We start from the raw sequence: 23,991 nt of genomic DNA on the forward strand, positions 1-23,991 counted from the left end.
ATGATTATATGCATGGTTAAAGATAATTATATATAGTAGATGGTTATATGGAGTAACCTAAACCATATATTCTGTATTCTCTCTTATTGTACATATATATAGTCATCGATACAAAACCTTTAACCAATATTCTCCTTGCATTTTCTCTATCCTATTCTTTGTGTTCATCTAGATTGAGTGTGTGCGTTGTTATGCGATCCTAACATCTAAGTCAGGTGGGTGTTGGCTAGTCTTTAGATCGGATCCCCCTAAAAACCGTACGTGCAGGTCTCCCCACATGCGACTCACGAAAACATAGATTTATTATAGTATAATACTTTATATTCATGATTGGAACCACGGAATGTAGCCATGTCACAGGTGATGCAGAAGAATATTAGAGTCATTAAGTGTCGAATTTAAATTCTAAACGATAGATTATTTCAAATTCAAATTAGATTTGAATCTTCGAACATTGAGCATCACGTTCACGTTTGGATCAACAGAAGTTATATCAGAAAAGTAAAGAATATTGCTATAATGAAAGGATCCCTGTTGTCCTTCTCTATAGTTCCATCAATACAAGGCAGAAAAGGGGGAAAGAATGATGTGTTGTGTAGCTATATGCATCCAAGAACAGCTCAAGCAGCTGCAATGGAAGCCTCATCAATCTCAACTACATACTCTAATGTTGCAAATGGAGGAATTTGAAAGCCAGTGCCTAAATCCGCACCTTTTTCTCCAAACCCCAAATCATAAGGAATTATAACTCTCCTCCTACCGCCTGGTTTCATGGATCTCACAACATATTCCAAACCTTCACACATTCCTTTGCAGTAAGGTCTCGAGCCCATCACCATAGCCAATGCCTTCCTCTCATTCTCAAATGTATCTACAAATATGTCATTACTGTCTTGTATTTTCCCTTTGAGATCAATCACAACGAGGTCCCCGGACCTCGGTACGGTGCCACGGCCGACCCTCGTCTCGTAGTACCTGTTTTGCATCATCAAAGTTTCTTAGATTTTGTAGAACTAAGAGAGTCAGATAGTGGGGAATGTGGCCAAGTTAAGATGTTAGATGTGCACCTTATGCCATTTTGTAGGACTACTTCCTCTTCCTTTTCAACGTTTCTGCAGAATGCAATGCATCTTGTTATTGGTAAAACAAATCATATTTTAAGAGAATCCGTTCATGTTCTACATGTTGAGGATTGTTCGGAGAGGAGTCCATATCGGCTAATTAGAAGAGTTGATCATGGTTTATAAATAAGGAATACATCTCCATTGGTATGAGGCCTTTTGGGGAAACCAAAAGTAATGCCACGAGAGAGCGGACAATATCATACCATTATGGAGAGTCGTGATTCCTAACATGTTATCTGAGTCATGCCTTAACTTAGCCATGTCAATAGAATCCTCAAATGTCGAACAAAGAAGTTGTGAGCCTCGAAGGTGTAGTCAAAAGTGACTCAAGTGTCAAACAAAGGGTGTACTTTGTTCGAGAGCTCCAGAGAATGAGTCGAGCATCGACTAAGGGGAGGCTGTTTGAAGGCTCTATGGCGTACTTTGTTCGAGGGGAGGATTGTTAAGGATTGTTGGGAGAGAGGTCCCACGTTGACTAATCAAGGAGTTGATCATGGATTTATAAGTAAGGAATACATCTCCGAGACTTTTCGAGGAAACCAATAACAAAACCATGAGAGTTTATACTCAAAGTGGACAAAATCACACCATTGTAGAGGTTTGTGGTTCCTAACACGACGTGCACCACTGGGAAGTAGAACAAATATCAGGACGGCATTCTCTTATTCGCCAGATCAACTTAACTGGTTTATGCTCATAACAATTCATAACAGGACACTGACTTGTAATGATGAGGAAGTAACATGGTGAGAAGAGAAATGGATTGAGTACCTTTTATTTGCTTCTTCTTGGGAAACTATACCAACGGCGAGAAAAGCAGCACAGGCAAGGCCAGCGCTGAGCCCATATCGCCTTGTCAAGGTTGAAGCACCCCATCCTGTAGTTTCTACATGAGTGGCTGGCCTCTGCTGCTCCACCTTTGATGGGGCTGGCTTTAGATGCTCCAATGAGGAAGTGCTCAGAGATGGAGATGGCGGCGGAGTTTGCTGTGGTTGAGAAGGTGGAGGCGTCTGTGAGGAAGCTAAGTGATAAGTTCTGGTAAGTGGGTGGGAGAGAAGTGCAGTTGATCCGAATAGAGAAGCCATGATCCAAACAGACAGAACAGCTGCAGAAAGATGCAACACAATATAAGGTTTGGATGATAGTCCCTACCTTATCCATTTCTGTGATATTTACATGGTTCTCCTACTATTCATCCATTTTGAAACAAAATTTGATATTTTCAACTCAAACTTCAATGAAAACAAATGATTGACATGTAACAATTGAAGTCCACCGCTCGTCATATTTGGATTTTTCCTTTCGGGCTTTCTCTCAAACTTTTAAAACATGTCTGTTCGGGGGAGGTTTCCACACCCTTATAAAAAAATACTTCATTCCCCTCTCCAATCGATGTGGGATCTCACAATCTACCCCCTTCAGGGCCCAGCGTCCTCGCTGGCACATCGTCCGGTGTCCACCCCGCTTCGGAACTCAGCGTCCTCGCTAGCACACTGCCCTCTATCTAGCTCTGATATCATTTGTAACAACTCAAGCCCACCAATAACAGATATTGTTTCTTTGGGCTTTTCCTTTTGGATTTCCCCTCAAACTTTTTAAAACGAATCTAGTAGAGAGAGGTTTCCACACTCCTATAAAGAATGTTTCGTTCCTCAAAGTTTTAAAGCATATATACGAGCTTGAAGAGAGTTAACCAACCGATCACTCTAAATGCCTTGTTTCTCCATGCTCATTAATCCACCTGCAACTGTAGTAAAGACATAAACACAGCATTTTCCACTAATCTTTTGTTTCATTTTTTTACAACAAATATATGTCCTGACAATGAGCATCTCTAAGGACATCGAGAAGCCACAAAGTTGGAAAAGAATTACAGTCTCAAATGAAGTACATCTTTTTCTCATATATGTCCAATACAATCAATAAACATGCTGCCTTCTTTGATGGAAACTCGACAAGATTCCCGACTCGGTAGGCTAGTATACTTGTTTGCTTATCCTAATGGGTCTTCAGCAACTTACAATAATCGAGCCTTCGATCGACCACTACCTGCAGAAGCATTCCGTCTCGGTGCTTGAGAACTCAGCATTGGCTTCTGCAGTGGCTTTAGTGCAGCCAGGATCTCGGCAAATGAAGGTCTTAATCTTGGATCACTACAGTTTAAAATGGATAAGATATCAGGTACTCATGTGTTACTACACATAGAAGGCAGATTAACCATGAGATTTCGAGGTCCTTTTCGTTTGATAAGATACCGATACCGAAGTATAAGCAATCGCTTATGAACTTTATGTTCTGGGAGCTGTTAATAAGCTGTAACGATGGTTGATCATGTTAGATTGAATGGCACGATGACCTATATGGGTCACGACCTCATGTATTTATAGATGCGTATAATGAAGATTACATTCCAAATCTATGATTTGGTAACAAACCATAAAATCATAGATTTGGTAACAAACCCTTCAAATCATAAACTAGTAAATCTTAGACTATTTTAGTATATACAGTTATGATCTATTTTAGGTTTAACACCCCCCCTCAATCTGGACGATGTACTACTAAGTTCAGATTGCGCCTAAAATAGCTAAAAGAAGGAGCTGGCAGTGGCTTTGTCATGATATCGGCGAGCTGATCCTTGGAAGATATGAGTCGAACATCAAGCTGACGAGTCGATACTCGTTCACGAACGAAGTGATAATCAACCTCAACATGCTTCGTCCGTCGATGAAAGATTGGATTGGCGGATAGGTAGGTGGCACCAATGTTGTCACACCATAGGCTAGGCGCTCGCGCTTGCGAGATCCCGAGCTCACGCAAGAGAACTTGGATCCAAATTAATTCGGCAGTGGCATCAGCAACCGCCTTATATTCGGCTTCCGTACTAGAACGAGAAACTGTCGATTGTTTCCTCGAACTCCAAGAGATAAGATTGCCACCAAAGAAGATCACATAGCCTCCAGTGCTTCGACGATCATCAGGATTCCCAGCCCAATCAGCATCTGAAAAGGCACTCAACAAATCAGTGCTGGACTTTGTAAGACACAAACCCATATCAATAGTGTCATGTAGATAACGGAGAATTCGTTTGACTGCCGCCCAATGTATAGAAGTCGGAGAGGACATGAACTGACACACTCTGTTGACACAGAAGGATATATCAGGACGTGTCAGAGACAAATATTGGAGAGCACCAACGACACTTCGATAGCGAGTAGTATCCTCAGGTGAGAGCTTTTCACCACCATTCAATAACAACTTCTCACTGGGAAGCATAGGTGTGGGCACACCTTTGGAGGTGAGCATATTGGTTCTGGCTAATAAATCTCGAATGTATTTATGTTGTGTCAGAATAAGTCCACTAGAAGTATGGCGGACCTCAATCCCAAGAAAATAACTCAAAATACCAAGATCCTTGACGGCAAAATCATCCTGAAGCTGTGTAAGAAGTTTCTCAGTAGCCGTAGAAGATGAGCTGATGATAATAATATCATCAACGTAGATGAGAATATACATCTGAATGCCCGTTTTGTTAAAAATAAAAAGAGAGACATCAGCCTTTGAAGGTGTAAAATCCAGCTGTAATAGTTTGGAGCTAAGGCGAGAAAACCAGGCACGCGGAGCTTGTTTAAGGCCATAAAGCGACTTATCCAGCTTGCAGAGATAACCAGGGTGTTGAGAATCCACAAATCCAGGGGGCTGCTTCATATAAACATCTTCATTAAGAAGGCCATGAAGAAAAGCATTTTGAATATCAATCTGCCGAATAGCCCAACCACGAGAAATAGCAAGAGATAATAAGAGCCGAATGGTAGTGGGCTTAACAACTGGACTAAAGGTATCATCATAATCGACGCCATACTGCTGTTTAAAACCTTTAGCAACCAGGCGTGCTTTGTAGCGATCAATAGAGCCATCTGGCTTTTGTTTGAGTTTGAAAACCCATTTGCAATCAATAACGTTAAGACCAGCACGAGGAGGAACTAAGTGCCATGTCTTATTTTTTTGAAGTGCCTGAAATTCATCATTCATTGCCTGACGCCAGAGGGGATGCTCCATAGCAGTAATATGTGAAGTAGGTTCAGAGGCAGAAGACCGAGCTACAAGATATGTTACTGTTCCATCTGTACGCACCTTGGGTTTTTTGATATTGTGCTTCAATCGAGTACCATACGGATGAGTAGTAGGTGCAGGATCCACATTTGAGGGGACGGCCGTATCAGCCGTTGCGAGGGGAGCAACCGATGCTACAGCAGTTGGTTGACCAACGGCCGAGGATTCGACCGGGCATTGCGCAATATCATCTGCTGGCGGAGAAGCCGATGCCTCAATCATTGGCGGAACAACCAACGCCGATTCGAATGGCAGCGACGCGGAGGATTGTTGCGGCAATTCCGAAGCTGATGTAGACACCAAATTTTCTGCATCCAAAGAGTTAGTAGGCCCAGACATATGCATGTGATCATTCTCCAAATTAGTACTGCTATTACCCAAATGCAAGGTGCACAAATCAGGGGCATTATGCGTCGACTGCATGATTGGGGAAGAATTAGGTGAGGCTCTCTTGAATGGAAAAACATTTTCATCAAATATGACATCTCTAGACATATAGACACGACCAGAATCGGTGTCAAGACACTTATACCCTTTATGTGAAGAACTGTAGCCTAGAAAGACACATTCCTTTGATCGAAAAGAGAGCTTTTGTTTGTTATAAGGACGAAGATGAGGCCAACAGGCACACCCAAAAATTTTTAATAAGGAGTAATTTGGTGGGGTATGAAAAAGAAGCTCTAAGGGGCATTTTTTATCGATGACACGAGTAGGAAGACGATTGATGAGATATGTGGCTGTAAGAAACGCGTCGTCCCAAAATTTAATAGGTACATGAGCATGAGCTAGAAGGGCTAGGCCAGTTTCAACAATATGACGATGCTTGCGTTCAGCAGACCCATTTTGTTGATGTGTGTGAGGGCACGAAACACGATGACCAATTCCAAGGGAACGAAAAAATGTGTTATGAATTTTCTGATATTCCCCACCCCAATCAGATTGAACCCACTTGATTTTAGTATCTAGGAGGCGCTCAACATGAGCTTGGAATTGCAAAAATATACGAGGAGCTTCTGTACGATCATGCATCAAATAGATCCACGAAAATTTACTGAAATCATCAATGAAACTAATATAATATTTAAAACCCCCAACAGATGGAGGTGCAGGGCCCCAAACATCCGAAAAAATAAGTTCCAAAGGTGACGAAGACCTATGGGAAAAACTAGTATATGGTAATCGATGACTCTTTGCTAACTGACACGCATTACAAACTGACAAAGATGACTCACTAGCACACGAAATATTATTTAGACGCAAAATGGATTTTATTACTTGAGATGAAGGATGTCCAAGACGAGCATGCCATTGGGCGTGAGTAGTAGATCTGCTCACCAAGGCGTGCTTGAGATTATCGACATCGGATGGCTTAATAGGATAAAGACCAGATTCACACCTCCCATTTAGGAGACTTTTCCTCGACTGTCGATCCTTTATAGAAAAATGCCAAGGATGGAATTCAAAAAATACGTCATTATCACGAGAAAATTTATGAACAGAAAGAAGATGTTTGGAAATTTCAGGCACATGCAAAATATTACGCAACGCAAGAGGACGAGTAGCAGTATTAATTAGAGAATGACCAGTATGCAAAACACGCAAACCTGCTCCATTGCCGACTTGAACTTGTTCACCTCCATGATAACGTTCACGCACAGCGAGACGATCCAGGTCACTGGTGATATGGTCCGTAGCGCCTGTGTCGCTGTACCAATTTGGGTCAATCTTGTAAGAGGAAGTAGCCGCCAGTGCCGTAGGAGGAGCAGAAGAAGGTTCATCTTGATAGGACTCATCCATCCTATGCCAGCAGCGGATAGCAGTATGCCCCACTTTGCCGCAGATCTGGCAGGAAGGACGAGCAGAAGGGCCACGACGATCACCAGCAGGACGAGAGGGTGCATAACCTTGAGAACGACCACGACCGCGATCCCTACGCCCACGATTCTTCTGCTGACCACCACGACTAGCATAATTGGCAGAAGATCCAAGATTTAACTGAAGTTCAGCCTGGTGTTGTAGTTGGCGAGCTTCATACGTCATTAGATGTGCAAACACATCATCAAGGGTGAGGGCTTCACTCTTGGTAGTCATTGAGGTGACGAAGGGATCATAGTCAGGGCCAAGACCAGCGAGAAGATACGCGATCACATCATCATCCTGCAAGGCAGAGCCGGCGGCGGCCAGCTCGGTGGCTAGCCCTTTGATCTTGCAAAAATAATTTGCAGCAGATTGATCTCGTTTCTTGGACGTGGCAAGCTCAACACGAATCTGAGTAGTGCGAGCACGAGTTGACGATGAAAACATCCGCTGCAGGGTATCCCACGCCTCCTTGGACGTAGTAACGGCAACCACATCATGAAGAATCTCCTCAGACATGGAGGAGAGAAGGCCGCTAAGGACTTGTTGATCCTGATCATACCACTGATTATAGGCCGGATTAGAGACCAGCTCAGCACCAGCAGCAGTTGAGGAAGGGATCAGCTTGGCAGGTGCAACATTGGTGCCATCGAGGTAGCCCATAAGCTTCGTACTCCGTAGGTAGGGGAGGAGCTGGGCACGCCATATGATGAAGTTGTTTTTGGTTAGACGAATTGTGACAACATGGTGTAGAGGGATTGGATATTGTTTAAGGCCAAAAGTCGCCATGGTAGTTGAGACGGTGTTGGAGATGGTGGATGGAGAGGAGGAAGAAGACATGGCGAGGAGTTTAAAAAATAAACCTTGGCTCTGATACCATGTTAGATTGAATGGCACGATGACCTATATGGGTCACGACCTCATGTATTTATAGATGCGTATAATGAAGATTACATTCCAAATCTATGATTTGGTAACAAACCATAAAATCATAGATTTGGTAACAAACCCTTCAAATCATAAACTAGTAAATCTTAGACTATTTTAGTATATACAGTTATGATCTATTTTAGGTTTAACAGATCACATTAGAATGCAATTAGCTAACAAGAACAATGGTGATCTCATGAGTAAAAAATTTCATTGAGAGTTAACAGGATCTAGATCAGCGAGCAAATATTATCCACTTTGGCCTGTTCGTATTGCCGTTAGCCTCACGATTTTAAAACGCGTCTTTTTAGGGAGAGGTTTCCACACCCTTATAAAAGTGTTTCATTCCCTCTCCAACCAATAAGGGATATCACAATCCACTCCCCTTGGGAGCCTAGTGTCATGGTCATGCTTGTCCAAGGCACGTTGCCTATGGCTGCATGGCGGATATCCCGGTCTTGCTTGTCTAGGACATGTTGTCCATGGCTGCACGCCCGTTCCAAAAAGCCCTTTTACATGCTCTCATCCTAGATAGGCCTTTACCATTTCACGTTGGGTCGATACGGGGGGTGTATGACCGTTCACCAAAACCATGTCTACACCCATCAGGCCTAAAATGCCCCAAGATGTACTATAGAGGGTATGACTAGTTGTCACTTCTTCCTACCTTGAGTTATATGCTATCTAAACTGTGATATTTTTTAATTTACTTATAGTCATATAATTTTGTTTTCTTCAATTCTTCAAACCGTTTTCAAATGTATTTCCTCGCACATGTTTTCTAAACATTTTCTCGCAACATGACTCAAGGTCCGAACATACGCCGACGTTGTCCGCGACGTCCAAGTTTCTCACGGCTGACTTGTTCGCTTGGTTAGAACAAGTGCCGCACAATCGCTATCCCGCTATTGCAAGAGTGCAATTGTGACACCCAGCGTCCTCGCTGGCACACCGTCCGGAACTTGGCTCTATACCATTTGTAACCGTCCAAACACACCGCTAGCAGATATTGTCTGCTTTGGCCCGTCACGTATCATCGTCAGCCTCACGATTTTAAAACGTGTCTTTTTAGGGAGAGGTTTCCACACCCTTATAAGAGTGTTTTGTTCCCCTCTCCAAACGATATGGGCTCTGACAGTGAGAGTTGAAGAGCTCCGTTCCCTGCTTACTACCCCACCCCACAACCCACAAACTTAACCTTACACCCATATGTGCATGCTTAAAATTGGAATGAGGCAAAATAAGAGTCCATTTCAACTTTGAAGCAACAGTTTAATACTTACGTTTGCCAGCATTTCCTAATAATGTCAGCAATGGCAGGATCTATATTGTCTGGGATGTCAAGACGGCGATGCTGAAAGCCAACGGCGCCAACAACTTGCATCGGGTTCATTCCTCCCCATGGTTGTTTCATTGTAGAAAGTTCCCATAGTATGACTCCGTAACTATAAACGTCACACCTGAACAAAATATATAACCAAAATGATTAAGAATAAGAAGACATCAAGTGGATTTCTTTTCAAATGAAACAAACTTCATTAAATCTTCAACAGAAAGTTCAAAATGAAGCCATGTGAAAATCTTACTTTTCATCTGAAGGTTCATTTCTCAACACTTCTGGAGCCATCCACTCAGCCTGAAGGATAACAACACGAAAAATACATCTTTAAAACATGGTTCACGTGGTTGAAAACTTGCAATTAGGATTCCCCGGTGTTCTTTCTTGTAACAGTCCAAGCTCACTGCTAGCAGATATTGTCATCTTTGGGCTTTCCCTTTCGGGCTTCCCCTCAAGGTTTTTAAAACGTGTCTACTAGGGAGAGGTTTCCACATCCTTATAAAAAATGTTTCGTTCCCCTATCTAACCGATGTGGGATCTCACAATCCATCCCTTTTCGGGGCCCAGCGTCCTCACTGGCACTCATTCCTCTCTCCAATCGATGTGGGATCTCACCGTTATTTTCTTTTATAAGAAGCTTGCAGGAGTTCTGTCAAAACTAATGGGAAGAGAGCCTCTTGAATAGCTTGAAAAAATACTTGCATATTAAAACTAATCAATAAAACTTCTTCCAATTCATTCATATCCTACAGCCAGTAATGTAAAATTCTCAACCAAAAAGGAACGATTGTGAGTTTTCGTTAGATAGGGATGATCGACCGAAGATGGGAGGTTTGCGTTCGGAAGAAAAACAAAGTATAAGTAAATTACTTACCGTTCCCGCTGTCGATCTTGAAGAAAGAAACGTGCTGTGCTTCATTTTTGATAAACCAAAATCACATACCTAAACGAAAATAAGTTAACAGTGGACTATGCCAGAAGTTTATAGCTAGCTTTACAAAAAACCGAGCAATGAAACAAGAACGCCACCTTCACAACCCGATTCCGATCAACAAGAAGATTTGGAGACTTCAAATCGCGGTGTACAACAACGGGTGTGCAATTGTGCAAATAATTCATTCCTCGAGCCTGAAAACTATGTCAATTATTAGAACGTCACTTAACAAAATCCCTGATTTATATGGTCTGAAAATGAAACAGGAATTAACTATATAAACAAAACCGTACTGCATCAAGGGCCATTCTTAATCGCTTTTGTTCGTCTAATTGATTGTTGGGACGGTGTATTAACCTGTACAAGCTGCCTCTGCAGTCAAAACACCATTGGACATGTATGAATAGTTTCCACTTTAAGAATTACAATGTTATTGTTGTTTAATAGGAATATGATGTGTTAGTAACATATGTTGGAGAGCTGATGTACCTCGGAAGAAATTCTGTAACGATAGAAAGATTGGGAGCACGTGTCACGGCTCCCATGAAGAGAACAACGTTTGGATGCCGAAGCCGTTTCATAATTCGTACCTTTTAGTAGAAATCACAGCCATAAGATACTGAAAAATATAACAATTCCTAGCTATATATACAATAATAACCACAAAGAAGGCCGACTTGAGGCCATAACGTGAAACCGCCCAAACCCACTATTAGCAGATATTGTCTTCTTTCGGCTTTTCCTTTCGGGCTTTCCCTCAAGGTTTTTAAAACGCGTCTGCTAGGGAGAGATTTCCACACTCTAATAAAGAATGTTTTATTCTCCTCCCTAACCAATGTGGGATCTCACAATCCACCCCCTTTGGGCCCAGCTTCTTTGCTGGCATACCCCCTGGTGTCCACCCCTTACAGGGCTCAGCCTCCTCGCTGGCATATCGTCTGGTGTCTGACTCTAATACCATTTGTAACAGCCCAATGTTCTCTTTGGGCTTTCCCTTTCGGATTTCTCCTCAAGGTTTTTAAAATGCATCTGCTAGGGAGAGGTTTCCACACTCTAATAAAGAATGTTTCGTTCTCCTCCCCAACCAATATGGGATCTCACAATCCACCCCCTTCGGGGCCCAGTATCCTCGCTGACACTCATTCTCTTCTCCAATCGATGTGGACCCCCCAATCTATCCCCTTTGGACCCAGCGTTCTTGCTGGCATACCCCCTCGTGTCCACCCCCTGCGGGGCTCAGTCTCCTCGCTGGGACATCGTCCAGTGTCTGGCTCTAATACCATTTGTAACAGCCCAATGTCCTCTATGGGCTTTCCCTTTCGGATTTCCCCTCAAGGTTTTTAAAATACGTATGCTAGGGAGAGATTTCCACACCCTTATAAGGAATGTTTCTTTCCCCTCTCCAACCGACGTGGGATCTCACAATTCCCCACATTGTTAGTGTTAAGAGGCAATTACTGCCACTTGGAAATGACAATCCGAAGTTCTTTTCATATGCATGCAACATCCCAAGTACTCCGCAATCGTTCTTCCTCTTTCTAGAATATCAAAATGCATAGATAGATAAACTAACTGAATTCAGACATCTGGGATTTACACTCTAGAACTCAACGAACTCCTCTCTAGAACAATTGTGTACCCAATATTTTCAATGCTACAACTCATAATCAGAGGACATTGCAAATGTCTTGAAGTAAAAGTAGACGAGGCAGTACCTCACTTTTGAGATCTTCAAGAGATTCACCAGAAATATCCTGGTCTAGAAACCTCTTCACAGCTACCTCCTGCAAAACAGATGGTGGTTATACGGTCTACACCCGGACATGATTAAAAATTAACAAAGAACGGAATACACAAGCAGAGCCCTCCACACGGATGAGATCTATTATCAACAAGGTTGCATTTCTCAGTTTGTATAAAAGAACTCACAGTTCCATGCCAATCTCCATGATAGACCTCCCCATAAGACCCTGCAGCACAAAGTACTTATAGCTGTCACAAAACTGAACTAAGTTCACATTGGACATGATCAAATTTTGAAAACTTCAAAAGAATATCACAAGGTATGGATTAGTAGTTCGGACCAAGTCCAATGCGCTCTCCCAAGGAGATATCTTCCCATGGGATCTCGCATTCTGCTACGTCGTCAATGGTAATATCAGATTTTGTGCTTTCATTCCCTGCTGATCTATCAGATATTCGTTCACACTCTGAATTTTCTCCATAAGCGTCCTGCTCCCGATCTCCACTTCCATGCTGCAAATAAAGAGCGGCATCGGCCTCAACCTGCTCATACTGCTTGTTGACTGCTGCAGTTGTTGCAACCACTGCAGCAGCAGTGGCACTGGCAGCAGCAGATACAGGAATTTCAAGATTTGCATCGGTACTCTTGGCTGCAGCTACGACCATTGATGATGCAACAACAGCTGCGGTAGCTGCTGCTGCTGCAGCCACAGGCCTATTTCTCCCGTACTTCACTGGAATTACCTCAAATGGTAAGGCTATAGGCTGTCCGGGTGCTTCTCTTGAATCATGAGAGAGGTTGCGCTCCAGAGGTTTAAGATGCTGTTGTTGGCCATGGGAAGGGCTTGCTTTAGAATGTAATCTGGGCTGAGGCAAGGGAGGCAAAAAATTAGCTGAATGAGAAGCTTTCTTATCTGCACTGTTGCAGAGACGAGACACCTTTCCACCTTGATCCTTGTCTTCAGTTGGCGGCTTAGACCCGACAATAACATCTATTTGGTCGGGATATACCCCGGTAAACAAGTTCGGGGGTGCAACTACACCGCTTTCAAGCAACACATCGTGAAGCTTCTGAGCCAATCGCGGATTCTCTTTGGCAGCATCAATCATGTATTGTGAAACATCCTTTACTTTCATTCTGCGCACCGCAGGCGAGCTAACACCCTCAGTCCAAGAAGGCGATCTTACGTGCATGCCAGGATAATTTGGTTTGCTAGCAAAATCGTGTGGTAGCCCCTTGTCAACATTGGGAGGATCATATTCCTTTGTGGCACCAAAATCTAGATTTTCCTCTAATGAACTGCCAACCCCACAGCTTGAAAAGCCTGTCTGAGAGGAACCAACATCTCTAGAAAGCAGACCGACTGAAAAGGCGGATTCATCATACTCTATAAGCGATCGAGCAACATCAGCCGGAATAAGTGTACCAGGATCTGCCATTAAATCCACAATGTACTCCCTGGAATTCAAAGGATCAGAATTTCAATACACGATCTCTGACTTTGAAGTTCCCAAATAAATAAGACAAGTAGCTCAATTCTCCAACCTCTGTTTGCAATATGACTCCCACTTCAATAACAAGAGAAATCAAGCAATTAATTAGTTATGCTAGAAGTGTGTATTTGGTTATTACGTCGACTCGTATGTAAGGCTCGTGTACTAGCACAACCTCAGGAGAAAAGAGGCAAAAAAGAAAAACACAGCAACACGAAAACAAAAACAGAAGATTTTTTTAAGAAAACCAGAAGCTCACAGACTCTACTGCAAGATGAAAAAGCAATACAATAGCAGCTACCTTCCATCATCAATCTTTACGAAGTTCATTGCTACATCATCAGAACCTGTGTACTGTGGTCCTTTCACCAACCTACAAGGGATGTCCACACCGTCTGCCAAAAGCTAGGTACACGTATAAATACAAGTCAGCGAAAGCAAGCACCGAGTGGCCAGACAAAAATCTTCAATAGCTAAAGCTCAAAAGCAATCAATAATAACAATAGTAATAAATATGGTGTGGAAGTACCTTGAATAGCAATGCACGATGACGAGCCATCCCAACGGTAAGGGAGCCAAGAGGAAAAACCATACTACCAAGGGTTGCTTTCAAGCTGTAACTAAGATTTCTCCATTTCCTCAACATCTTTTCAGGATCCCCCACTGGTCCACCCATATGATCTGAAACTAAAACAGCAAGCTTCCGCACCAAATAACGATTTACAGAAGTTGGAGATTCCGACCTCGACTTGATGGCCATCTCCAATGCTGTCTGCCCTAGTTTCAATAAGTTTGCATCGGCAGCTTTGTTGATCAGAACTGCTTCCCAAGTGACACTGTCAGACATTGGTGCTCCTTGCAGATCAACTAGGGAAGGCATTCTTTCTGAGGTGGACTCAGAAAAGACTCCATATAGGTCGTAAAAGCCATCCAAGATCTTGTCATCATAGCTAAGAGAATTGTAATTCTGCGAAGCACACGTAAATCTACGATATGTGATGGCTTAGATAGGAATATATGTAAAACAAAGTAAACACACAATAAGGTACGTTATTGTAAACAAATTCGTACACTAACGATTGTACGTTTTGCTACGGCCAAAAAAAGGTTGGAAAAATAACGAAATGCCTTTTTATGACATAACAATTCAAATAATTCTAGCACATTGAACATATTCTTCATTGCCTATGTCATTGTCCAAAAGTAAGATCAATAGGAGTTTCTCCCTTCAAACTCAGAAACTGTCCAACTAATCTCCAGCTAAAACATGTAGGACAGAAGAAGATGGATCCTTGAGACCACCCACCACTCTATCAGCATCCATTTAAGCCCTCTGCAGCCACACCCTTTTCCCCAAGGATAAGAACTCTCAATCCACCGTATGATAGGCCTTCTGAGTCATCTTGAATAGCCACCCACTTTTCTTCAATCCTCCTTTTCCCACGAGTTCATGAGCAACAATACTGAATCCACAAACTATTATCCTCCAATGAATGTGTTATTGTCAATCCCATACAATATCAAGGTTATTGTAACAGTTCAAGCTTACGGCTAGCAGATATTATCCTTTTTGGGCTTTCCCTTCCAAGCTTTCCCTTGAAGTTTTAAAACGCATCTGCTAGGTAGAGGTTTCCACACCCTTATAAACAATGCTTCGTTCTGGTCTCCAGCCGGTGGGATCTCATAATCCACCCCTTTTTGAGGTCCAACGTCCTCGCTGGCACTTGTTCCCCTCTCCAACCGATGTGGGATCTCACAATCCACCCCCCTAAGGAAGGGCGTCCTCGCTGGCACACCGTCCAGCAACTGGCTTTGATATCATTTGTAACAGCCCAAGCCCACCGCTAGCAGATATTGTTCGTTTTGGCCCGTTACGCATTGTCGTTAGCCTCACGGTTTTAAAACGCGTTTGCTAGGGAGAGGTTTTCACACCTTTATAAAGAATGATTCATTCCCGTCTCCAACCGATGTGGGATCTCACAATCCACCCCCCTTCAAGGCCCAGCATCCTCGCTGGCAGTTGTTCCCCTTTCCAACCAACGTGTGATCTCACATAAACAAAGTTCTGAGTCATTGATTTTAAGCATCTCAATTAACAACCAGAAAACTAATATTTTAATATGGTTTTGTGTCTAAGAGATATTATAAAATTGAAGTCAATCAAAGGACCAATGCTTTGGCCTTATGATACGAAAGTAAGAAGTATAGAACCGAGTACAGAATGTAGGAGTCAACTACATTAAATCAGCTCATGAACAGAGCAAACTTACCCAATATCTGAAGGCAATAACTTCAGCTGGAGTGTTAGCAGGATCACACGACCCCAAACTGATCTGCTTCACAGCCTCAATCTGAGCCGCCTCAGGATCCTCTCTGGCACTCATTTCCAAAGCAAGCTGTATCTGATTCTCTTCCTCTATATCATGATCCCTCGAATCACGCCTTGATGTATCCACTGCAGCCTCTCTGCTAGACACTGAAACAGATGGCTCCATTATCTCCCCTGCAGTAGGATCTGAAGATGATGTCGGGCTGGTGCAACGCCTATTTGTAACAGAGTTCAACCAACCGGATATCCCCGAGAAGGGTTCATGCTCAGAATTAAAATAGGTCGGTCGAGAGCGAGATAGCAGCTTATCAGACGATGAAACCTCAATTAATTTACTGCGGCTTGATGAAGTAGACCCTTCTGCTGCATCATCTGACTGACCACTGGACATGATATGGAACTTCTTGAGAAGGTTCTTCATATTATCTTTACCAAGTCGAAAAGGCGAACGCTAGTGTAAGAATCCGGCCATAAGCCTCTCCATTGTCTTAGAATTAGCATCAAACACCAATCTCAAGGTCACCACAAGAAGTCTTTAGAAGCTCAAATCAGTAAAGGAAAGCCCCTTGTGAGACCATCATGTCAAGCATAGATTTCAAGCGCTTGAAAGCCAAACAGAGGAATTATCTACTGATCCAGCTGCTTGAATAGAACAACAACTCCCTACTTTAGATGAACAAACAAGACGATCCAAACTCGAATTCAAAACTGAAACAGATACTAAATCAAAGAACACATACACACATAACAGCAGCAATATAAATATCCAAATTTCAATAGTATTACCGCCAGATAACAGAATCAGAATGTGAGTAATGAATGAAAATCCCGACAAACATATCTCAACTCAGAGTGAAAAGGGTCATTAAAAAGAGGGAAAAGAGATTGAATAAAGGGCATGTGAAGGCACCATCGGAAACAAGCAAGTGGGTTAGAGTAGGACCTTAAGGATTTCGCGGCCCCAGAAAAAAGGCTCAGCTGCTAGGAATCACGACCCATCCCGATCTCTTCTTGGAGTCCAAAATCCCAATTGCGAAGCTCTGAGTTGGAAAATTATGGAGTCCACATCAATGGAATACAAAAGTGAACAAGTTGGGGAACCAGTCTGCTGAAATCCACTTTACACTGTTTGAAGCAAAAGGGGCATCGACCCTTCCAATCTTTTTTCAATCAGCGCGGCAAGAAACTGTTGGGATTGGACAGTGTTAACAGTTTCGCGCACCCTTTTAGCTCAACAGAGAGAAGAATAAAGAAGAAAGCAGTGGGTGTAGCAGGCTTAGCCAGTGGCAACACTATCACTCATTTTCCCTATTTAAACTATGATTTGGCCTTTATTCTCTTTTGCCCTCTTCAGTTTATTCCCTCCTCTGTGTGACAGAATTAAGAAACAAACATTTACAAGTTGGGTTTCAATTCCATGTGGATATTTAATCAGTGGGTCTCCAAAAAGTTTCATTATCAAAATTTATAACTTTTAATCATGAAAATGGTTGAGAATTATTGGATGAGAATTATTGGAAGGAGTGAATATGGGCTAATTTAAGAAATGATCATGGAGTAATACATCTCCATCGGTAAGGCCTTTTGGCAAAATCACAGAGTCGTGTCCTTTTAACTTAGTTATGTAAGAGACTAGTGATTAAATATGGAGAGACGGTAGAGCTTCAAAGTGGTAGTCAAAAGTGACTTGGCATGACTCGGACTTCAGAGAAGGACCCTCAAAGGTGGAGTCAAAAGTGACTGTTCGAGGACTCTAGAGAAGGAGTCGAGCCTCGATTAAGTAAGGAGAGACTGTTCGAGGGCTCTATCATAGGAGCCTCAAAGGCATAGTCAAAAGTGACTCTGCATGATTCAGATTTCAGAGAAGGACCCTCAAAAGTGTAGTCAAAAGTAACTCGAACTTTAGAGAAAGAGTCAAGTCTCGATTAAGTGAATGCTGCTCGAGCCCTAAAAGGTGTAGTCAAAAGTGACTCGACGTTATAGATGGAATTGAGTGGGGAACACTTGGTGAAACCACGGGCCTTTACATTTGGTGAAACGATTTATACACGACTGCGAGTGGGGAACATGTCACAAATTTTTGCCTACGTCAGAAAGGATCCCAGAGGGAAATTCTTTGAGATAACCAATGAGACGCAGAGAAGCGCGTGTTAGTCAGCCGCGAAAGCACAGCCGCACGTGCAACCCATTTAAATAAATAAATAAATAAATAAATAAATAAATAAATAAATAACTAATAGAGACAAAACTCAAAAGGCGTATATCTTATCTTTACACAATGAATCCACTTTATTAATTATATTTTAATAATTTTGTGAAAAGAAAATCCACCGTACAACTTTTAAGTTAATTTTTTAATTCAAAAGTTAGCTTATGCAATTTGATTTCTTATAATATAAAATTAGTGGAAATTAACAAAATGAAGAAATTTTGAAAAGAATGGCGGGTTGGAGGTTGGAGCCTCTATCAATGGCGGGATCGAGAGAGAGAGAGAGGAAGAGAGGGACAAGAAAACGTCAAGAAAACGTAAAGAGGAAATTCAGATTAGACCAGACTTTGTAGCGAAGATGATTGGCCACCGAGAAAATCGCGAAAGAGGGAGAACGGAAAATGCTGGAATCGAGTGGCGGAGAGCTGAATCAGTACCGTGTAACGCTACTCCTGGTTTTATTCGGTGAGTGCGATTCTCGTGGTCGATGTTTGTCGTTGGTTTCACCGCCGCATATTTTCTCTTAATTTCTCATTTAAACAATCGATTCGGGCCTCCGACCATATAACACCTAATATTTGGCAATTCAGCGATTGTAACAATGTCAAACATTGCAGGATTAGGGCCTTGAATCCACTTGAATCTCTCAGGCAGACTGCGCTACCATGGATCGCGCCAGTAAGGTTAGCTGGAGCTTCTTGCCCATCTTCCCTTTCCTGTTTGAAACCTGCTCGAGTATTTTTGGTCTCAATTTGATTTCCGTCTCTTTAATCATGTGTTTTTATTACTAGAATTGGATTTCTGGTTCTACTAATCCAGTTCAGTTATTCTTCATGTAAATTATTTGGCTTGTTTTACTGCTTTCTTGCATCCAATATATGATCAACCGAGTTTTCAAGAGCAACCATTTGGTTATGTATTACTATGCTTTCATGTTTCTGTAATATTACACTATGAGCCAGTTCTTTTATTTATTTATGTTCAATTCTGGGATTCTGGGTATTACAGTTATCAAATGAAGATTTCTCTGGCCATTTAGCTTATTTGACTACTCACCATGTAGATGATGTTAAACCCACAAGCCCCTATTCCTTTTCGTTTCATTTTCTGGTCTGGGTTCTTTTGACGGGAAAAATGCCGCTTATATAGTTGCTCATAATAATAATTTATTATACCTTTTCAAATGATACAAACTTATTCAGGAGAAGTAATCACTGATTCATAGTATTTCAATTTTAACCATGCACATATGGCAAATGCAATAGGATTAGGCAGATGTTCTATGAGAGTAGTCAAGATGTGTAAAAGCCAATTCGAACACTCATAATTATTGAAAAAATATATATTTTAAACAAGCACAGGCACGGTTTTTTGTCCATTTTTTGCTTTTTGCTATTGAAGATTATACTGAAATGAAAAAAAGGAGATCACAGTAGTATGTATTATAAGGCAACCCAAAGATGAGCATGTGAAAATCGTAGGTTACATTTTGTGTTTTTTCTTTTATGGTTGAAATAAAACATTAATTCAACGCTCAAATTCTTTCGCCGTAATTATTATTACTGGGATCTCTTCCACCCTCCTTAGGATGTTAGTGTGGAATCCTATTTGCATATTATGATTTTGCGTTGGACATCAAACAAACAAGGACAAAAAAAAAAAAAAAAAAAAAAAAAAAAAAAAAAAAAAAAAAAAAAATTTAGGCATTCATGTCTCTTTTCCAGTTTTAGTTTTTCACTGCTGCTGACAATGGTTCTGCAGGGCGAGAAGCACTCAGAATTTTTCACAGAGTATGGAGAAGGAAGCCGATACCATATTCAGGAAGTGATTGGGAAAGGAAGCTACGGAATTGTTGGTTCTGCAATTGACACCCAAACTGGTGAAAGGGTTGCTATCAAGAAAATTCATGATGTTTTTGAGCATGTATCTGATGCCATACGCATCCTAAGAGAAATTAAGCTCCTCCGGATGCTCCATCATCCGAACATTGTAGAGATAAAACATATCATGCTTCCTCCCTCACAGCGAGAATTTAAAGATATTTATCTTGTTTTTGAGTTGATGAAGACTGATCTTCACCACGTAATTAAGGAAAATAATGATCTTTCTGCCAAGCAGCATAAATTTTTCTTGTACCAGCTTCTTAGTGGCCTAAAATATATACATGCCGGTTGGTTCTCTTACTGATACAATTGGCTTTGTCACCTCAAATTATTCTTAACTAAGCCATTAATTTCCTTTATTATTATGCAGCAAATGTTCTTCATCGAGATTTGAAGCCAAAAAACATACTTGCTAATACTGACTGCAGACTGAAGATATGTGATTTTGGACTAGCTCGAGTATCTTTTAGTGACGCGCCATCTACTATTTTCTGGACAGTAAGGTTTTCTTCCTTCCTTTCTTTGGTTATGAAATCATGACATTCAACTCATTTGTCAAGTTCGTTTTTTACTTGGGTTTATTCTCGACTATTGTGAAGGATTATGTTGCAACTCGCTGGTATCGGGCTCCCGAACTCTGTGGATCATTTTTCTCGAGAGTAAGCAACTTTACATCTTCAAGAGATCACATTTAATTATTCAATTACCAGCTGTTGAGTGGTTGAGTACGGAGTCCTTAAAGCTTAGGAATATTTGATTCTCGAGATTACATGGACGTGCAAAATATTTTTCTGATGTACTAATTCAAATGATTCCAAAATCATTGTATTGCTCATTTTTATACACATCTACATTTATTATATTATACTTGTATCCTCCTTCAATATCCCATTAACAACATGTGACCATAGTAGTACTTTGAGAGGGCATTGTAATTAGATTATTTCCTAAATGCCCATTGCAAGAAGAACGTGGGCAAATCTTTCTAGGGTAGAATTAAAATGACTGCTATGTGATATGTCAAATTTTGACGGATTAATTTTATTTTATTTTCTCAGTATACCCCTGCTATAGATATTTGGAGTATCGGATGCATATTTGCAGAAATGCTTTCGGGAAAACCTTTGTTTCCTGGAAAAAATGTGGCTCACCAGTTAGATTTAATTACCGATCTGTTTGGAACTCCTGATGCTGAATCCGTAGCGAAGGTTGGTTGACTCAGTTATTTATTTGTTTTACTGGGGTAATGAGATAAACTGACAATTATTATACCAGTTTACGAATTTCAGTAGTTTCAAAGCATGAAACATATGAATAATTCACGATTTTAGGTTCATACATCAAAGTTATGTTAGAAGCATCATTCAAATTTACTCACCTCTGGAACCTTCTCATTTGCACCCTTTTGTATTTTTAATCTATTTCAAGATTCGGAATGAAAAGGCAAGAAGGTACCTGGGAAACATGCGTAAGAAAACACCAGTTCCATTCTCACGAAAGTTTCCTAATGCCGACCCATTGGCACTTCGTTTACTGGAACGCCTCCTGGCATTTGATCCCAAACGTCGTCTAACTGCTGCAGAGGTAAGTGGAATCTGCCGACCAATTTTATTTCCCTTGTAAAATCCTTTTAAAAATCTTGGTAATTATGTATATCTGCGTGTACTGAATCCAATTTCAGGCACTTACGGATTCTTACTTCAATGATATAACGAAAGCAGAAATTGAACCTTCTATTCAACCAATTTCAAAGCTTGAGTTTGACTTTGAGAGAAAGAGATTAACAAAAGATGATGTTAGAGAGTTAATTTATGCAGAGGTATGTAGCCTAGCAACTTGCAACGTGCTGTTTTAACAGTAATTTATATCAAGTATTATATATATATATATAAGAAGAGTTTTTACCTTCACGATGAAAATCTGAAATTTTGATTGATGAAGTTTTTGTCTAAGTTTTGGAGATGAAGGTTGCCCGCCAAAATTATGGGCGTTCAAATTTAATTAAGAATGTAATGAATTTCTTGTATGAAGTCTACAGATTTTAGAGTATCATCCCGAAATGCGTCAGGAGGGCCTACACGATGGAGGTCAATCTACCTTTATCTATCCAAGGTAGTGGCTCTACAATTGAATATTTACATCTTTTAGAGTTCAATTAGTTATGGAATGGGCCTATGTCACAGAGTAAACAATCTTTCTTTTGCATATTGATTTTCTATCAATCTAGTCAACATTACATGTTATGGTGATACAAATGGTTGATCCAAGATAAAAGTAATATTTGCTTGATTCATCAGTTAATAATCCATTTCTTCCTCTTGCACATGTCAGTGGTGTTGATCGATTTAAACTTCAGTTTGCACATCTGGAAGAGAACTTCAGCAAAGGTCAAAGAAGTGCTCCACTTCAAAGGCAGAACGTTTCCTTACCTCGGTAATAATTCGAATAGAAATTTTGTTGTTCTCTTCAAGTCAATGATACAATTTTAAGAAGCCACATGATCAAATAACTAATAATCATTGTCTATATCCTTTTCCTCTGTTCTCCTTCTGGACAAAGGATTGACGGTCTGTGGCAGTATATTATAATTTTAAGATCTTGTGTCGAGAAATATGGTATCAGAATGATAATTTATTTCCTGTACGAGGGTAAATTATGAAATTCTGCACCTATTCTCAGAAGATTGATTTGTACATTGATTTGCAGTAAATACTTCATTTCCATCTAAATTTATAATATATCATATTTTCAGGGAGCGGGTTACTCCACCTGAGCACAAGAACGCTGAGCATAACAATGAATTTGGAAGGTAGGTTGTCACTTCTTCTTTGCTATGGCTTCCAAAATTGTTTCTGGAAATATAAACTCAAATGCACAAAATGAACGCAGGGGGGAAGAGAAGAGTGCCCACCTCTTCAAAAGTGCTAGCATTAGTGCATCGAGGTGTGTAGGGGTAATACCGAAGGAGAAGTCTGAGGTAATAAATAGTATCCCTATTCCCTATTCCTTGTTCCTTCGTATGAATCACTCATCTTGCTAGAATTTTGATGCATTAGATGTGATCGGCTCAAAGTTTAAAACAGATACGAGGGATATGTTATATGTAGACATCTCGGCCATATATTCAAATCATTTTAGCATCTTGGATATTTTGAATTTAGGATGACAATGATAAACTCTTAGCTGGTGTATATATATATATATATATATGGTTCTGTGATCATATGTCCTATCAGAGATAAAAGAGAGATACATGTGAAATCTGTCTTATATATTTCTAAGCCTTTTTTGCATAGATGTAGAGCTTAAGTCACTTAGCTCATGAGATAGAATTGTTTAGCATAGGATTAGGAAATCAAATCTAAATTTGTTATGTTAGTATACTTATAGAAAGAAATAAGTTCAGATTTTCTAATAATATAAGCTCCATAAATCCAATTTACATGAACCCAGTTATAATATTTTTTGCAATTCATCAACTTACATATAACTCTTGTTACATGCCTGATTTTGTACCAATTCAATCTTTTGTATAGTTCAAGTAGAGATGAAACCTATGACTCAAATCTCTCTTGAAGAGTGAAAGTGAAAATGAAAAGCAAGTACTAAAAGGAAACGTACATCAGTACCAAAGTTGTCTCTTTTGATGCAACTTGTATGCATTTCTAAATCTTCGCAGGAGGAAGAAACGAGTTCTGAGGTGAAAGGTGAAGCAGTTGATGAATCGACTCAAAAGATTGCAGTCCTTCAGAGTTGACTTCATGTTCATATATTTAGCTGCTAAAGACAGGAGGCAGAAGGTGAGATCTGGTCACCATTTCCCTGGGAGAAAAAGTGCTCGATGAGGCAAATTTCACTTTGGTCCCTTATGTTTAATGAACGAACAAGAAGAGTATGATTTTGTCCCTCATCTTTGAACTATTGAAATATAGAGGAATTACACCCCTTTTCTTGTAAATAATATGCAAAAGTTTGTTCCATCGAAGTAGAAAGTACTTTCTGAATTTTAGTTTGCCAAATATTTTGAAATGTTGAA

At 40.7% G+C, this 23,991-nt stretch overlaps 3 protein-coding genes and 1 non-coding gene across 6 annotated transcripts; 1 reads left to right on the forward strand and 3 right to left on the reverse strand.

Moving 5' to 3' along the window:
- Positions 1-488: 488 nt before the first annotated feature.
- Positions 489-9,448, reverse strand: LOC111801770 (peptidyl-prolyl cis-trans isomerase FKBP17-2, chloroplastic). Its single transcript, XM_023685919.2, has 4 exons — positions 9,308-9,448; positions 1,896-2,229; positions 1,068-1,112; positions 489-975 (listed from the first exon to the last, which is right to left on the reverse strand). The coding sequence occupies exons 2-4, from the start codon at positions 2,207-2,209 to the stop codon at positions 621-623; spliced, it is 714 nt and encodes a 237-aa protein (XP_023541687.2). The 5' UTR covers positions 2,210-2,229; positions 9,308-9,448; the 3' UTR covers positions 489-620.
- On the reverse strand, positions 2,897-17,150 carry LOC111801769 (putative serine/threonine-protein kinase SIS8). 3 transcript variants are annotated; one of them, XM_023685918.2, is made up of 14 exons: positions 16,807-17,147; positions 15,805-16,502; positions 14,064-14,501; positions 13,836-13,939; positions 12,382-13,499; positions 12,227-12,267; positions 12,013-12,081; positions 10,787-10,887; positions 10,591-10,669; positions 10,393-10,491; positions 10,238-10,306; positions 9,611-9,660; positions 9,308-9,484; positions 2,897-3,277 (listed from the first exon to the last, which is right to left on the reverse strand). In XM_023685918.2, exons 2-14 carry the CDS (start codon positions 16,282-16,284, stop codon positions 3,142-3,144), a joined length of 2,961 nt encoding a protein of 986 aa, XP_023541686.2. In that variant the 5' UTR covers positions 16,285-16,502; positions 16,807-17,147; the 3' UTR covers positions 2,897-3,141. The 3 variants fall into 3 exon arrangements, 2 of the variants coding, with proteins under 2 accessions (XP_023541686.2, XP_086982964.1); XM_087126838.1 differs by lacking the exon at positions 2,897-3,277 and having other exon boundaries at positions 9,304-9,484; positions 16,807-17,149; XR_002816186.2 differs by lacking the exons at positions 2,897-3,277; positions 9,308-9,484 and having other exon boundaries at positions 9,605-9,660; positions 10,393-10,498; positions 16,807-17,150.
- LOC147791341 (small nucleolar RNA Z247) lies at positions 7,264-7,403 on the reverse strand. The gene has a single exon (XR_015422557.1). It is a non-coding gene; the product is annotated as a small nucleolar RNA Z247 (small nucleolar RNA).
- A 1,122-nt stretch (positions 17,151-18,272) lies between the features above and the next one.
- On the forward strand, positions 18,273-23,935 carry LOC111802743 (mitogen-activated protein kinase 9). Its single transcript, XM_023687218.2, has 13 exons — positions 18,273-18,537; positions 18,690-18,755; positions 19,834-20,242; positions 20,326-20,453; positions 20,555-20,614; positions 21,014-21,163; positions 21,384-21,539; positions 21,637-21,774; positions 21,994-22,067; positions 22,287-22,388; positions 22,708-22,764; positions 22,845-22,932; positions 23,635-23,935. Exons 2-13 carry the CDS (start codon positions 18,738-18,740, stop codon positions 23,710-23,712), a joined length of 1,458 nt encoding a protein of 485 aa, XP_023542986.2. The 5' UTR covers positions 18,273-18,537; positions 18,690-18,737; the 3' UTR covers positions 23,713-23,935.
- The last annotated feature ends 56 nt before the right edge of the window (positions 23,936-23,991 follow it).

This window comes from Cucurbita pepo, chromosome 9 (assembly GCF_057944985.1).
Source record: "Cucurbita pepo subsp. pepo isolate OVF chromosome 9, ASM5794498v1, whole genome shotgun sequence".
Lineage (NCBI taxonomy): Eukaryota > Viridiplantae > Streptophyta > Magnoliopsida > Cucurbitales > Cucurbitaceae > Cucurbita > Cucurbita pepo.

Bases quoted from the DNA above. Each gene is read 5' to 3' on its own strand.
- LOC111801769 (XM_023685918.2), bottom strand. From the start codon at position 16,284: ATGAAGAACCTTCTCAAGAAGTTCCATATCATGTCCAGTGGTCAGTCA. The intron at 10,888-12,012 runs GTACTGCCTCGT...TTCTACTAAAAG, and splicing joins TTGAAGATCTCAAAAGTGAG to GTACGAATTATGAAACGGCT. The intron at 9,661-10,237 runs GTAAGTAATTTA...GTTATCCTTCAG, and splicing joins CAAGATCGACAGCGGGAACG to GCTGAGTGGATGGCTCCAGA.
- LOC111802743 (XM_023687218.2), top strand. The intron at 21,775-21,993 runs GTATGTAGCCTA...TGAAGTCTACAG, and splicing joins GAGAGTTAATTTATGCAGAG to ATTTTAGAGTATCATCCCGA. The intron at 22,933-23,634 runs GTAATAAATAGT...AAATCTTCGCAG, and splicing joins TACCGAAGGAGAAGTCTGAG to GAGGAAGAAACGAGTTCTGA.
- LOC111801770 (XM_023685919.2), bottom strand. From the start codon at position 2,209: ATGGCTTCTCTATTCGGATCAACTGCACTTCTCTCCCACCCACTTACC. The intron at 1,113-1,895 runs GTACTCAATCCA...TGCATTCTGCAG, and splicing joins CAAGAAGAAGCAAATAAAAG to AAACGTTGAAAAGGAAGAGG. The intron at 976-1,067 runs GTGCACATCTAA...GATGCAAAACAG, and splicing joins GTCCTACAAAATGGCATAAG to GTACTACGAGACGAGGGTCG.